Genomic DNA, 14,747 nt, shown 5'->3' on the forward strand with positions numbered 1-14,747 from the left:
CATTCTTAGGGACCCTGTGAAGCCATGCCTGCCTGGGGGAGTGAACAAGGGAAACTGGGTATCCTTTGAGACCCTTTATCCCCAGGAACTCAGCCACATCCATTGTTCTAATTGTCTTCTAACTCAATGAAGGAATGTCACAATTTATTATTACCATTTTCACTAGGCCCCCATCCTTGAACCCGCTCCTAACCCAGCAGCCAGAGTGATATTTCTAAAACGTAAATCAGATCATGTCACTCTCCTGCTTAAACCCTTCAATAGTTGTCCACGCGCCTCAAACAAAGTCAAACTCCACTGGGGCTACGACACCTGGCAGGATCTGGCCCCTACCAGAGTCTCCAACTCACTCTGTGCCATCAGGGCTGGATTACAACTTCAGAAGCCCTAAGCACTGAAAAGATAATGCTGCTTCTGCCATATGAAATTACAAATAAAAGCGATACTAAACTGTAAAAAGAAACTGAAGGAGGTCTTTGATTTGATTTGATTTTTGAACTATCAATTTCTTTCACAAAGTGTTCTCCTCCTCCTCTTCCCCCTCCCCCTCTCTTCCCCTCCCCCTCCCCCCCCTCCGGCTCCTCCTACCCCACCTCCTCCTCCGCCTCCTTCTTCTCCTCACTAGCTGCCTCTCTCTGCCTCCTCCTGCCTGGCCTTCCCTTCTAGTTCCTTCAATGCTCCATGCTCCTTCTTTAGGCTGTTCTTTCTGCCCAAATTGCTCCTCTTGCTCTCACCAGCCTCCCTTGTCCAGTCAACTCCTACTCATCCTTCAGACCTCACTGTAAAAGTCAGTTCCCAGGGAAAGCTCTCTCTGGTTGACCCCAACTAAATCAGCCCCCTGGGTTAGATGCACTTGCTTGTATCCAATGTGTGTCACCCCTGCTAGCCCATAAATTCACAAGCTCATGTGCTCACGTTGGCACATTTATAGTCCATGACAGAGTGAAAACCACTGGAATTGAGGATGGAGCGCTGATGGGGGGGAAGAAGCCCAAGCCTTTGTCTCAGCTTTGCTACAAACTTTGTGTGACCTTGGGCAAGCTCATTTCCCCTCTCTGGACTGTGTCCAGTGGGAGAGGTATGGAGGCCCCGTGTCATCCAAGCATTCACTTACTCAGGCATTCATCCATTCATTCACTGATTTTATTCATTCAGTCAGTCATTTGCTCATTGAAGCTTATGGAGCCTGTCCTTTGTGTCAGGACGCTGGGGATTCAGAACGAAATCAAAAGCAAGAGTTCATAGCAGAGTGGGCGAGACAAACATATGCCACTCAGTATATGTCCAGGCACATGTATACGTGCACTAAAGAGGTCAGCAGCCGCTGTGGGAGTCCAGAGGAGGTAGCAATTACTCAGATCTAGGAAGCCTTTTCAGAGAAAGTGACCTTGAAGGGTTGAGAATAGAGAAAGAGAAATGCTGACCAGGGACCTGCCTTTCAGGTTTGTTGGGTGTCTGCAGGCTTTTTGGGGAACTGCCTCTTAGTTCCACAATTCTCACCTGGCCTTCAGCAAGTCTTGTTCTTCTAGTCCTGCCCCTTCAAAGCTGCATCTCCGGGGCTGCCTGAGGATCTTTCTAAATGACTTCCTGTTGCCTAAGATTAAGCTCAAGTGCTTCAGGTTGGTAGTCAGGTTCTTCTCACCCGGCCTCATCTTCCTCTTCCAGCTTCTTTGCCTGTTGCTCCCCTACGCAACGCCACGTTTGTTTCAGCCATGTCAAACTATGCGAATGCCATGTCCTCTGCATTGGTGCCTTTGCTAATACTGTTCCTTCTGCCTAGAATACTCTTTCTCGTCTAGAAAGCCTTCCTGCTCAACATGCTGTAGTTAGCAACTTCCTCTTCTGTGCTTCCATTATACTTTATATATCATCTCAATGACTGCACTTACCACTTGGTACTGAAATTATCCGTGAACTCCTTGCAGTCAGGGATTCTATCTGCATGACTTCAGTAAATGTAGTGTCCAGACTGGGCATCAGGTTTGATGGGTGTTTGACTTAACGAGTAAGTGAATGGAAGAAAGTGGACTCTGTTAAAAGGAAGGGAATAGATTTAATTTAGTTAAGTTTGAGGCCTAGAAAGACCAATCTGCCCAACATTGCTCTTATTTACCCAATGCATCACACCCATGAGATCTGGAGAATGAGGAGGGAGGAGGAAGAGGAGGCAAAACGGATTGGGGGCAGGTTTGGCTTTTTGGTCGTGCAAACTGAAATTCTGATTACAGTACCCAACATGGTGCTAAAACACCATGCCATCCCTAGCTGTTAAAACACCAGCCATCCCTGAACCAAACAGATCTAAGTCCCTGCTGTTCATCTCTCCAACTCCTAATAATCCTTTAGGACTTTTGTGAAGCCCGCTCTGACCTTGTCCACTAGGCCCTGCAGAGTTGGTCACTCTGTTACCAGTTGACCTCCATCTTTCTTCTGTCATTGCACTATACTGTATTTGACCAATTTATAATCCATGTTCCTTAAATTTAGATACATGTTTCTCTAGGGGATATATAACACTATATAAATATTATAATAATTTAAGTGATTAAAAATATTTTTATGTTGAAACAAATACAGCCATATTATGGGATAGAATCCAAAATAATACAAAAATTTTTAGAATGAAATAGGACATATAAAAGTAATGATAGGTAGCTTTTATTGATGGCTCACTATACCCAAGGCACTATGCTAAACACTTCACATGCCTGACTTTGAATATTTTGCAAGCAGCAGGCTATTTCAGTTCTCTGCCACATGCCTACGGGTGAGTGTTCCAGTTTTCCTAGCATTTGTGGCAGGTGGGTGGAAAAGTCTGAGAAGCGTTGTTTACTTCAGGTCTGTATTTCCAGTGCCTAGTAATCTGCCTGCTGCAGACGTGAACCTCAGTAAAGGCTTGTGGAAAGAATTGACCCTGCTCTCTCTGCTGGAATATCCTTTCTTTTTCCCTGCCTGGTGAACTCTTATTGGTCCTTCAGTACCCAAGTTAACTGTCACCTCCACTGTGAAATTTGACTATCTTCTCTGGCTCCACCAGCCCCTGGACTTCCCTCAGACCTAGCACTGAGCAACTGCATTATCACTCTTTGTTTACTTACTGGACTCCCCCATAAGGAGTTGGCAGCTCCTTTGGTGCTAAGTCTGGGTTTGATTTCCCAGCATCCAGCAGACGGCTTGACACAGAGAAGCCCTCAATGAACATTTGTTGAGTGAATGAACTAATAAACTTAGTTAATATTCAGAGCTGACCCCCCAAAGAAGAACTGATTCTGCGTTGTCTCTATAGGCCCATTTTCTTAATGTGTGTAGTTGGTTGAATGACGGTCCCCCCAAAATGAGCCCATGCTCTAACCCCGGGAACCTATGAACATGACCTTGTTTGGAAAAAGGGTCTTTGCAATTAAGAATCTCAAAATGAGATCTGGATTAGCTGGGTAGGCCCTAAATCCAATGACAACTGTCCCTATATAAGAAAGAAGAGAAGACGCAGGAGGAAGAGAAGGCCGTGTGACGATGGAGGCAGAGATTAAAGCTACACAGTCACAAACCGAGAAATGCCTGGAGCCACCAGAAGATGACCAAGGCAAGGAAGGATTCTCCCTTAGAGTCCTCTGAGAGTGCAGCCCTACCGAAACCTTGATTTTGGGCTTCTGGCCTCTAGAACTGTGAAAGAATAAATTTCTCTTGTTTTGAGCTGCCCAGTTGGTGGTAATTTGATACAGCAGCCTCAGGAGACTAATATAGCTTAGAAACAGAAAAGTGTTTTCTGTGAAATTCCCCCAGATCTTGGCACTATACAAGTTGAACCAGATGAGATTTGGGATTTCCCAACTACTCCCTTCTCAACAAACACCTGACCACACACCCTAGGCTCTAGCCATGAGGAACCACTCAGTGTTTCAGAATAGGAGACAGTGTGACATCTCCGTTAGCCAGCACTGGGGTCAGATCCAAAGTATCTTCAGGCTTCTGGACACCCTGGAAAGATAGTATATTTACCTTAAAAAAAAATACTTTTAGGAACCAGCCCGGAGGCATAGTGGTTAAGTTCGTGTGCTCTGCTGCGGCAGCCCAGGGTTTACAGGTTCAGATCCTGGGTGCAGACCTATGCACCACTTATCAAGCCATGCTATGACAGGCGTCCCACATATAAAGTAGAGGATGATCAGCACGGATGTTAGCCCAGAGCCAATCTTCCTCAGCTAAAAGAGGAGGATTGGCAATGGATGTCAGCTCAGGGCTAATCTTCCTCACCAAAAAAATATATATATTTTTAGTGCAATTATTATGTGCCAGGTCCTGCACTGGGCACTTTACAAATGCTGACTGACTTAATCCCTGCAACAACTCTATCACTATTTTACAGATGGGGACACTAAAGCTGAGAGAGGGAAACTGGCTTGCCCAGGAACACGTAACTAGAAGGTGGCAGAGCCAAGATTCCAAAAGGGCCCAATTCCTGTTGTGTCTGACTCTAAAACACTGTGTTGTCTCTGCTACATCAGTCCAGGTGGTGGAGAAATTCACTGTCTGGGGGAGACAACATTACCCTGCAGAATGACTCAGTGCTGTTTATTACAGAAGCAATTGCTATAGATGCTATCTATCATTATGATCAAGGAAGTTTTCATGGAAGAGGTGGCATTTGAGCTGGGCCTTCACTTCAAAAAGACATATCCCAATTCTCTGTCAGGCACTGGGAATCCAGAAACGAATCAGACAAGATCCTTTTGCTTGAGGAATTCACAGTATGTATGTGTGTGTGTGTTTATGGGAGGAGTGTGTGTGCCTGCATGTGTGTGTGATACACTTATTAAAAGACAAAGCAATAGAATAATCAGGAATATGGTAGAGGCAAGGTTCCTAACTCAGATTCCCAGAGTGAATCCGAGAAATATTTTGGAAGACGGGACCCCAGCCCCAGATGAGATTTGATGAGTAAGTAAGCATTAGCCAGGAGGAGAAAAGTAGCAAAGGCTTTCTAGGGACAGCAGAAGGAACCCACTCGTAGAGAGCGTCCTGGCTGCCTGACATACCGTGGAGCTCAGCATACTAGTTAGTGGAGTGAGACGAGGGGCGTGGAGTTGTGGGTCGGAGTTGGCCGTGGAAGAGCTGGTGGGACTGCCCGACAGATTTCTGGTCTCAGTGCGTCCTGTGTGGTGGCTTTCTGCCGAACCATAAAGGATTCCTTTCCAATCTCGGCACGTTGACGGGAACACCTCAGGAAAAGACTGCTCAGGGAGCCAGCAACTGCACACCAGCCATCGCGACCCAGCTGGCGCTGAGGGTCCCCGCCCTCCTCTGGAGGCCGGTTACCACGGCAACTAGGTTAGGGCGGAAGTGGCTCCGACTGACTCTCACTAATCAGGTGACTCGCCTGCCTCCTGCACGTGACACCAGAGCCCAAGCGCGCTCTCTACCTAATCAGACCCCGCCCCTCTTTCCCTTTACTGACAACTGACAGCGACCTAGAGCAATGGCCCTTGCGGCTCCACCAGGAGACCCGCCCCGTGGTAGTGAAAGAACCAATTAGACTAGGAAAAAAAGAAGCAACGCCCCAGGTGTCACCCGGCTTGACAGACGCAATTTAGGCCATCCCCCGGTTCCTCCGCCCCCAGCCCATTCCGGCCGGCGATGGACAGACCTTCTACCCAATAGCGCGTCCGTCATCTGTGGTTGGGTCCCGCCCCTGTGGGAGCTGAACCAATGAGCAAGCCAGGTCTCGGCGGGCCGGTGGGGGTTGCACTGCGGTAATATGGCTCTTCCTTAGCCAGCGGCGGCGGCGGCGGCGGCGGCGGCGGCGGCGGCGGCGGCGGCGGCGGCGGCGGCGGCGGCGGCGGCGGCGGCGGCGGGCGGAGGTGGGGTAGAGCAGTCGTGCCCCTCGGGTGGCGGGTGTCTGGGCTGCAGGGGCTCGGCGGGTCGCGGCTAGGCGGTGGTGGCGGATGCCGGAGGAGCGCCGGCTCCGCCGCGTGGCGGCTCCTGGGTCAGGATGAGCGCCTCAGGGTCGGTCGGGGGCCCGGTCCCCGCGCCGCCCCCGGGCCCGGCCGCCGCGCTGCCTCCCGGCTCTGCCGCGCGGGCCCTGCATGTGGAGCTGCCGTCTCAGCAGGTAAGCCCGCGGGCTCGGGGCGCTCGGAGGGGCCGGGAGGAGGCCCGGGAGGAGAGCCGTGGGCGGCGGGCTGACCCGGTGCCAGCCGGGAGACGCGGACAAGTGGCCAGGGGGAGCTCGGGGCACTGAGGAGGGCGGTCCGCGGGTCTTGTGAGGGGAGGGAGCCAGTGATGGCCGAGCCTCTGGGAGGTCCCCGAGTCCCTGGAGAAATCCCGTTACTGGAGATGGGCTGTAAGGAGACACGGAGAGACCCAGTGAAACTCACGGGGGCCGGGCCGAGTCCGCTTCGCCCCCTGTAGGGAGCTGGGGATTCCCTTGCACAGACCCCTCTCCCTTCCCCCCATCCCTCCGGGGAAGGGACCCGGGCAAGCCCTGGTGTCCCACGAGAGACAGGGAAAGCGCTTGTCCTTTCTCAGCCCACTTGCGGAGAAGCCACTTGGTCCTCTTTCCTCCGGGAGAAGTGAGGAGTCTTCAGGGTTTCTAGCATTTCCTTGTAATCTCTCCTTATTATGAAGTATTCCCCTCGACTTCTCAAGAGAAATCCTTGGGGACTTGGGATTTCCTTTCTAATTCTCAGACCCCCAAGGACCTCCTAATTTCAGCAAGTTAGGAGGTGCTTTTCTGCTTCATTCCCTCAAATGACTATCTGTGGAAGGAGGATTTGATGTATGTATTCATGTCTTGCCCCATCCTTCAGCAACGGCTTTGAGGGCTTCTTGGATCCACGATGTTGGGGGGTAATAAAGAGAGAACGTAGAGTACTTCTTCCCTCTTTCTCTCCCTTGCCCTCCTTCTCTCCCCCAAGAGGAGACTTTGCAGCAACGTGAGCATTAAAGAACCTTTCACCCTTTCTTTATTCCTCCTTCCAAGAAGAGGACCTAGGAAAAACTGTCAGTTACGGAGAGTTTACCACGTTAGGTTTGTGGGAAGTGCTCAAGGGCCGGTAGTTCATTTAATCCTCACAACTCTATGAGATAGCTATTTTTATTATTCCCCATTTCGTAGTTCAGGAAACTGAGGCTTCAAGATGTAAAATCACTCATCCATAGCCTTGCCAGTTAGTAAGTGATGCGGCTGGGTTTCAGAATCCAGCGTCTGACTCTGTAGCCCCTGCACGTGGTTGTGTACTTGAGACTTGAGCAACTGCCTTCACACAGGACAGAGCACGTTCCTTCATACCCTTCCTCCGACTTTCGATCCCTGCCTAGTACTTAGGGAAGATTCATAAAGAAGAAAGCAGAGGTTGGGGGCAGAGGTGGATGGGAAATGGGATGGATTTGAATACAGGCAAGTAGGGAGGGTGCTAAAGGGAAGAGGGGAGTTGGAGAGGATAGCTACAATGGTGGCCATTGAGCTGAATTGTTTGCAGAAGCAAGGGCTTTTTGTGTGGTAGAGAAGGATTTAAAAGACTGGGATAGCATGTGCCCCGGTTTTGTGGTGCTGTTGGGAAGGGAGTTTGCGGAAAATATTAGGAGTTTGAGGGTAGTGAGGTTTGGGTTGTATTTATGATGTGCTGGGAGAGAGTAAAAAGTCTGGTGGGGGAGACTAGCCTCTGGAATGAGCCTTAATGTGATTTTTCCTGGTGTGTGTGTGTGTGTGTGTGTGTGTGTGTGTGTGTGTATGTATGTATGTATGTAGGTGGATTGTGAGGGTGGATACTGGGAGAGGCAATAGTGGGCACTGTTAACAAGCATCCTGGAGAAATCTTAAGGAGTCAAGAGCCAAGAGGGGTTTAGTTTGGGCAAGCTGTGGGACAATGTGGGATTAGATAAGAGAAAGCGTAATTTGTTTCATAGAGCCTGTTCTCTGATAACAGTTCACAGTTTAACATTGGGGGAAATAATCCAAACAAACTGTCCGTGGAATAAATTCCACTGCATTTGTAAGCGTTTGTCAAATTTTTGGATTTGTGCCGAGGGATATATAGTGGCTTAAGTGTACGGCTGAATGGTGTATGAGCACTGAGTATGTTATTTACAGCTTTCTGGGGGTGTCATCTTTCTTGAATTCTTGGAAGGCAGGCAGCCTATATGACAAAAGCACTTTTACTTTTGCTGTTGACATTAATTTAGCTTTCTGAGTGAAAATGCTCAGGTTTTTAGGATATAAATATATAACATTTAAAAAAATAAACAGTTTTGTTAGTGTTATCTGTATACAGTAAAGTGTACTGATTATTAGTACACAGCTTGATGAATTTTCACCAAGTGAACACAGTTATATAACTGCTACTCTGATTAAGAAATACAAAATTATTAGCATCCCAGAAGTCCCCCTTATGTTCTCTCCCATCTCTACCTTTCCTTTCTCTCCAAAGGAACCACTATTCTGACTTGTAACATAAAAGATCAGTTTTTGCTTGTTCTTGAACTGTATATAAATGAAATCATGCAAAATGTATTCTTTTGTGTTGGGTTTCTTTTGCTCAATATGATTTGTGAGAGTCATAGAATGTGTGTGTGTATAAAACTTTTTTCTTTTAGCATTAATTCATTGTCTTTTTTTTGCCTTTGTCATTTGCAAAATTTCAAAGGTTTAGCGAAATTGGAAATCCCATTAATAACTGTCTTTTAAATAACACTTTGAAAATTGTGTTATTTCAATAGATCCCATGCTATTTGATAAGGTTCAATGTTTCTAAACAAATAAACCCTTTTGATTTAGGATTTCTATGATAAAGTTGATTATTTCAAAGTATAGGTTCAGTGGTTCCCCCAGCCTATTTCTAAGGTAGGGTTTCTTAATCTCAGCACTGTTGATGTTTTGGGTGGGTAAGTGGATCTATAAGATGTTTAGCCACATGCATGGCCTCTACCCACAATATACCAGCAGTACCTGCCGGTCTGGCAATCAAAAATGACTTCAGATGTTGCCAAATGTCCCTTAAGGGGCAACATTACTCCTGGTTGAGAACCACTGTTATAAGGTATATTTTCATTTTAGGATAGAGGAAGTCCCTGCTATTATCTACTCATTTATTCCAGTCTTCATTAAGTCCTATTGGTTCTAGTGGCTGTAATGTTTAAAATAATAATTTACTATATATTAGTTCCACAAGTATTGGACTCCCCCCTCCCTCTGCCTCCAGAAAAAGACTTATTTTGTTTTCGCTCAAAGAAAACTAACAAAATTATGTATAAGACCTAACTTATTTTTGTCTTATTTTAATCCACTTAATTTAAGAAAGTTTAGTTAAGACTACATAACTCCTGAACCTTTGCATGTGTGAGTACGCTACGTGGCTTTGTCGAATGGGACAATTACTTAATCTTTGTCTCCTTTTGCTTCTGCATGGTTTTACTTTAACTGTAATTTAAGCATGAACCAGTTACACATTTTGAAGACTGTTTTGCTCTTTAATTTTTGGTTGAGGCTTGTAATTAACTAGTGAATGTAAGCTCATCTGAGGATAACTTCCTTCACATCCTTAGATTTAGGAGTCTTGAAATAAAACTTTGTGTTTTGTGGTAGAGGCATTTAATATGTCATTAAAAGTTTAATTGAGAGCATTTCTTTCCTCCCCAGAGGCTTCCTCACTTGAGTATAACCTAGCTATGTTTCTCAGATCCTCCAAGCTGGGGAGGCTTTTTAGAGGAGTTTTTTTTTTTTTCGTGAGGAAGATCAGCCCTGAGCTAACATCCATGCTAATCCTCCTCTTTTTGCTGAGGAAGACTGGCTCTGAGCTAACATCTATTGCCAATCCTCCTCCTTTTTTTTCCCCCCAAAGCCCCAGTAGATAGTTGTATGTCATAGTTGCACATCCTTCTAGTTGTGGTATGTGGGACACGGCCTGCATGGCCGGAGAAGCGGTGCCTCGGGGGCGCGCCTGGGATCCGAACCCGGGCTGCCAGTAGCGGAGCGCGCACACTTAACCGCTAAGCCATGGGGTGGGCCCTGGGGAGGCTTTTTAGTGATTGTTTAGAGACCAGTTTTGGGGGTCACATATTCCTTTAAGAATTTGGTAAAAGCTGAAGACTCTTTCCTTAGAAAATACACTTGCATACACACATAAACACAGTTTTGCATGCAAGTTTGTTTCCCTTGAAGTATAAATGGAAGAAGACCCCAGATTAAATAGTCCTAACTTGGTTTAATCTCTTCTTTTTAAACAATTTAAAAAATTTTGCAATTCATTATTATTTTTCTTAAGACAGTTGTCCATGTCAGTTATATACATCTACCACATTTTTGCATAATAATGTTCGTTTATGTTTAACTCCCATTGGTAGAACTTTTGGACTATTTCCAAAAGTTTTTCTCTGTTACATTGTTGCAGTGAATATTCATATACAGGTGTCTTTGTACATTTGTACTAATATTTCTGTAGGATGAATTTTCAACAGTGAAATCACTCACTCAAAGGAGATAGATATATAACCTACGTACACATGTACAGATATGTATTTTTTTGTTACTTAAATTTGCATTTCTTTAATTATTAGTTATATTTTAATAGCTTCATTTATTGTTTACCAAATACCATGCTAGGTACGTGACCTCATTTATCTTTACACAACCCTATGAGTTTCAATATCTTTGCATAGATTTATGTAACATTTTAATTTCTTTTGTGAATTACTTGTTCATGTCTTTGGCATTTTTCTGATTGGTTGCTCATGTTTTTCATTGATTTAAAGAGTGTTTTTCTTGTCTTTTTTTTTGGAAGGAGGTGGGGTATATTAATGCTTTTATCCTTTAGCTCTCTTGAATTTTTTTAAATAGACTTTATTTTTTAAGAACGGTTGTAGATTTACAGAAAAATAGAGAAGAAAGTACAGAAAGTTCCCATTTACCCTGTATCCTTTTTCCTCTGTTCTTAACATCTTCCATTAGTGTCGTATCTTTGTTACAATTACTGATTCAATATTGATACATTATTATTAACTAAAGTCCATAGTTTATTCAAATTTCCTTAGTTTTTTAAAAAAAATTGTGGTAAAATATGCATGACATAAAATTTCCCATTTTAATCGTTTTTAAGTCTACAGTTCATTGGCATTAAGTACATTCTGATGTTGTGCAATCATTACCACTATCCATTTCCAGAATTTTTCATCATCCCAAACAGATGCTGTACCCATTAAACAACTCCCCATTCTCCCCTCCCCCCAGCCCCTGGTAAACTCTGTTCTACTTTCTGTCTCTATGAATTTGCTTATTCTAGGTACTTCATATAAATGGAATCATACAATGTTTGCCCTTTTATGTCTGGCTTATTTCATTCAGCATAATATTTTTGACATTTATCCATGTTGTAGCGTGTATCAGAATTTCATTCCTTTTTAAGGCTGAATAATATTCCATTTTATGTATACAGTACATTTTGTTCATCTCTTCATCTGTTGGTGGATCCTTAGGTTTACCTAATGACCTTTTTATGTGCCAGGATCCCGTCCTGAATACCACATTATATTTAATTGTCCTATCTCCTTAGCCTTCTCTTGGCTGTGAAAGTACCTTCTTTTTGATGACCTTGACAGTTGTGAGTACTGGTCACGTATTTTGTAGGAGCCCCTCTATTGGAATTGGTCTGATTTTTTTTTTTTCCTCACAATTAGATTGGGGTTATGGGTTTTTGGGAGGAAGGCCAGAGAGGTAAAGTAGCATTTTCATCATATCATATCAAGTGTACATACTATTAGCATGACTTATCCCTATTGATGTTAGCCTTCATCATCACCAGCTCAGGTAGTGTCTGGCAGGTTCTCTGCTGTAAGGTTACTCTTTCCCGCTGGAAGTCACCATGCACAGTCCACACTTAAGGAGCGGGGATTTGTGCTCTCCCTCCTGGAGGGCAGAGTATCTCCTTCTTCTGCACAGGAGATTTATGTCAGTAACCACTTCCTTTGACAGTTGAGGAATCTAAGGTCTGGGTAACTTCCCAAAAGTCACTGATTGTCCACACAGGGACTGCAGTCTAGATCTTTGGTTCTCAGTGGCCAGAGACGCCCACTCTTTGCAGGATTTTGGTGAAAAACAAAAGTTTTAAGTTACTTCAAGGTTTGGGACCATCATGCTTTATATTGTATTTCCCACAGCACCTATACCTAGCACTGTGTTGATTGCATAGTAGGAACTCGATATATTTTTATATTTTTACTTATTTGTGTATGAGTCTTTCCTTTAAAGAACTTTACAGACTAAAGAGAGGAAGGAATTGGGCTTGAAACACATACAAGAAAAAAATGATAGAAGTAGAAAAGCTTTATAAAGCTTAATTTAGCTGTGCAGGATATATATCTTCCCCTTAAATATTTATGTTTATTAGACATCTTACTTTTGTCAGTCTAATTTAATCATCTTTTTATTTTGTTTTCAGAAAATCTGTTTTGTTGGTAAGGCCACTGAAGGCAGTGAGAAAGCTGTATCTTATTGGGAACATATGCCCCATGCGGGCAGTACCATGTTATGTACATTTATTCCTCCCACAGATATTTTTTAGGTCCCTTCATTGTGACTCAAATTAAAAAAATATGCCGACAACTATATACTTATTGTATATCTATAAAATAAAATGATGGCAATTTTTGAGCTGTTTGGTTCTTGTAAACAAAAGTATATGAAGAAGCTTCAGAAACTTAAAGGAAACATCAGCATCCTAAAATCATTATTTTTATGTAAGTGATAAAATGCCGTCAGAAATTTAAGATTTTTTTTTTTTTGGTTTCTTTGTTTTTCTTGTAAAAATGTTTAGTTTTCCTTTGAAAGGAAAAGCTATATTCTTATTTAGTATTTACTTTAAAATTTCTTCATAAGGTCACAATTCTTAACTTTGTGGCAAAAAATTCAGAAGTGAAACTGACTGGAAATAGAGCAAGAGCAGAATTGAAACTAATAAGTTAGGCCTGAAGTGTGTGGTAAAATGAAAAAAAAATTAGATTTTCATAGTTTCCAAATGTGTATTTTTGATAATCTGTGTAGTTTTACCTGTCAGACATATTACTACTCAGGGGAAAAAGAAATATTTGTGATTTTTAATGACAAATGGGTCATTCGAATAAGTGTAGCTACAAACTAGGGGTGTTTTAGAAAAATTAAAGACAGATCTATGTTAAGAGAGGAGTTGAAGCATTTTAGGTTTTATACTTTGTTTTAGCTTTAATGACATGAGTAATGTCTCAGCCAGAGTTAAATTTTCTTAATGCCTTGTATTTTAGCAGTTGCATCCTTAGATTATACAGGTAGAGGGGCACACGGAGAATGGAAAACTTGACATTGGAATTTTTAAAAACATAATTCATAGTATACCTTCCTGGTTTAGTATTATATAACCTTGTTTTCCATCTTAAGATGGAAACATGAATTTTGAATCATAGAATTTTATAGATCCAAAATCTGAAGCCCTCAGAGGTGAGACTGTTCCCCTGGCCATAGACTTGGTCCGTCTGTTTATTCCTGCCCTCGAGGAGTTAGGAAAGCGCGTCAGTTTAACGAATCTGAATTGAGTGTCCTGCTGTTCCTGCTCCAGGCCGACGACCGGATTCTGGGTCCCTTGTGCGCAGTTCTACTGGGTTTGGCTGGGTGTTTTGAGAACTTGTTTTTTAAATTTAACTCTGTGCCTTGACACATCATCGCCACAGCTTTGGAGATTTTAGGCTAGAATTAAAATGGGGGAGAGGCTGTATTTTAAACTTTTAGGCTAGAATTAAAATGGGGGAGAGGCTGTATTTTAAACTTCTGTTTACAGGCAGAACACTCAAACTCCACCCCTTGCCCTCTTTTATGGTGTGAATTAGAGTGAAACTTTGGAATGCCCCTCTGTAGTTGAAGTGAACAGTCTTCCTGTTTGATCGCTGGGTGCTTACCATGCCTGTCTTTTTGTGAATATTCCGCTTAAGAAGTCCTGATTCTTTACTTCCATAAATTTCTGAAACAGCAACCATCTGGTGATTTGTGGGTGTTTTGATATCAGGAATTTTATTCTGTGTAACATTTGACACTGATTGCCGTAGTAATGTTATTAGGCATGAAACGCTCTACAAGTGAGTGTACTGGTGAAGAGGCTGAGACACAGGATGCTAAAGCTGAGGCTTGGGAGTCTCAGTGTGTTTGTAGTGCATTCAAGTATCTGGCACTTTTCCCACCGTGGTTTTGAGATTGTCATAAAAAATGATTTGAAAATTATGAGGAAAACCAGGAAGCTGAAACTGGCGACTACCTTTGGCTTTTGTCAGTAGACTCCTGGGTAAGAAAAAAGAGAAGACACAAATAAGTGAAAATGGAAATCACACTTTTATGATGTATTTTTTCCAAGAAAACTTGGTGCTCTTTAACGTGACTATACTCTTTTGAATAAGGGTTTAACTCTGAACTTTAATTCGTGTGTTCATGTTAGCTTATGTTAAAACTAATTCTAAGTGCAGGACTGGAAGAAACTGACTGAGTCATCCATTTATTCAGATATTTATAAAGTACCTTCTTTGAATTATGTTAGGCACAGGATTAGGAACTGTATGTCTTGTTTCCTCCAGCCTACTTAGGTCTCTCAGAGGATATGAATTATTTCCCGTCACAATTCCAGTTATTTTTTTGTATGAGAGGTAATACAGGAAAACTAAATTTTTGTTTTTTTGAGGAAGATTGGCCCTGCGCTAACATCTGTTGCCAATCTTCCTCTTTTTTCTTTTTTCTCCCCAAAGCC

The 14,747-nt window shown here is 43.3% G+C and overlaps 1 protein-coding gene and 1 long non-coding RNA gene across 3 annotated transcripts in view; one reads left to right on the forward strand and one right to left on the reverse strand.

Moving 5' to 3' along the window:
• Positions 1-1,125: 1,125 nt before the first annotated feature.
• LOC147916636 (uncharacterized) lies at positions 1,126-5,791 on the reverse strand. The gene is made up of 2 exons (XR_015552695.1): positions 5,037-5,791; positions 1,126-2,030 (listed from the first exon to the last, which is right to left on the reverse strand). It is a non-coding gene; the product is annotated as an uncharacterized LOC147916636 (long non-coding RNA).
• A 64-nt stretch (positions 5,792-5,855) lies between these two features.
• UVRAG (UV radiation resistance associated) overlaps positions 5,856-14,747 on the forward strand; it is a 287,747-nt gene continuing 278,855 nt past the window's right edge. The window contains exon 1 of one of the 2 annotated variants that reach the window (XM_004434016.3): positions 5,856-6,106. In XM_004434016.3, the coding sequence (XP_004434073.2) occupies positions 5,990-6,106 (117 nt within the window). In that variant the 5' untranslated portion in view covers positions 5,856-5,989. The remainder of the gene's footprint in view (positions 6,107-14,747) is intronic. The other variant, XM_087433467.1, reaches the window with a different exon arrangement.

This window comes from Ceratotherium simum, chromosome 7 (genome assembly GCF_057802395.1).
Source record: "Ceratotherium simum simum isolate JZ-2026a chromosome 7, ASM5780239v1, whole genome shotgun sequence".
Lineage (NCBI taxonomy): Eukaryota > Metazoa > Chordata > Mammalia > Perissodactyla > Rhinocerotidae > Ceratotherium > Ceratotherium simum.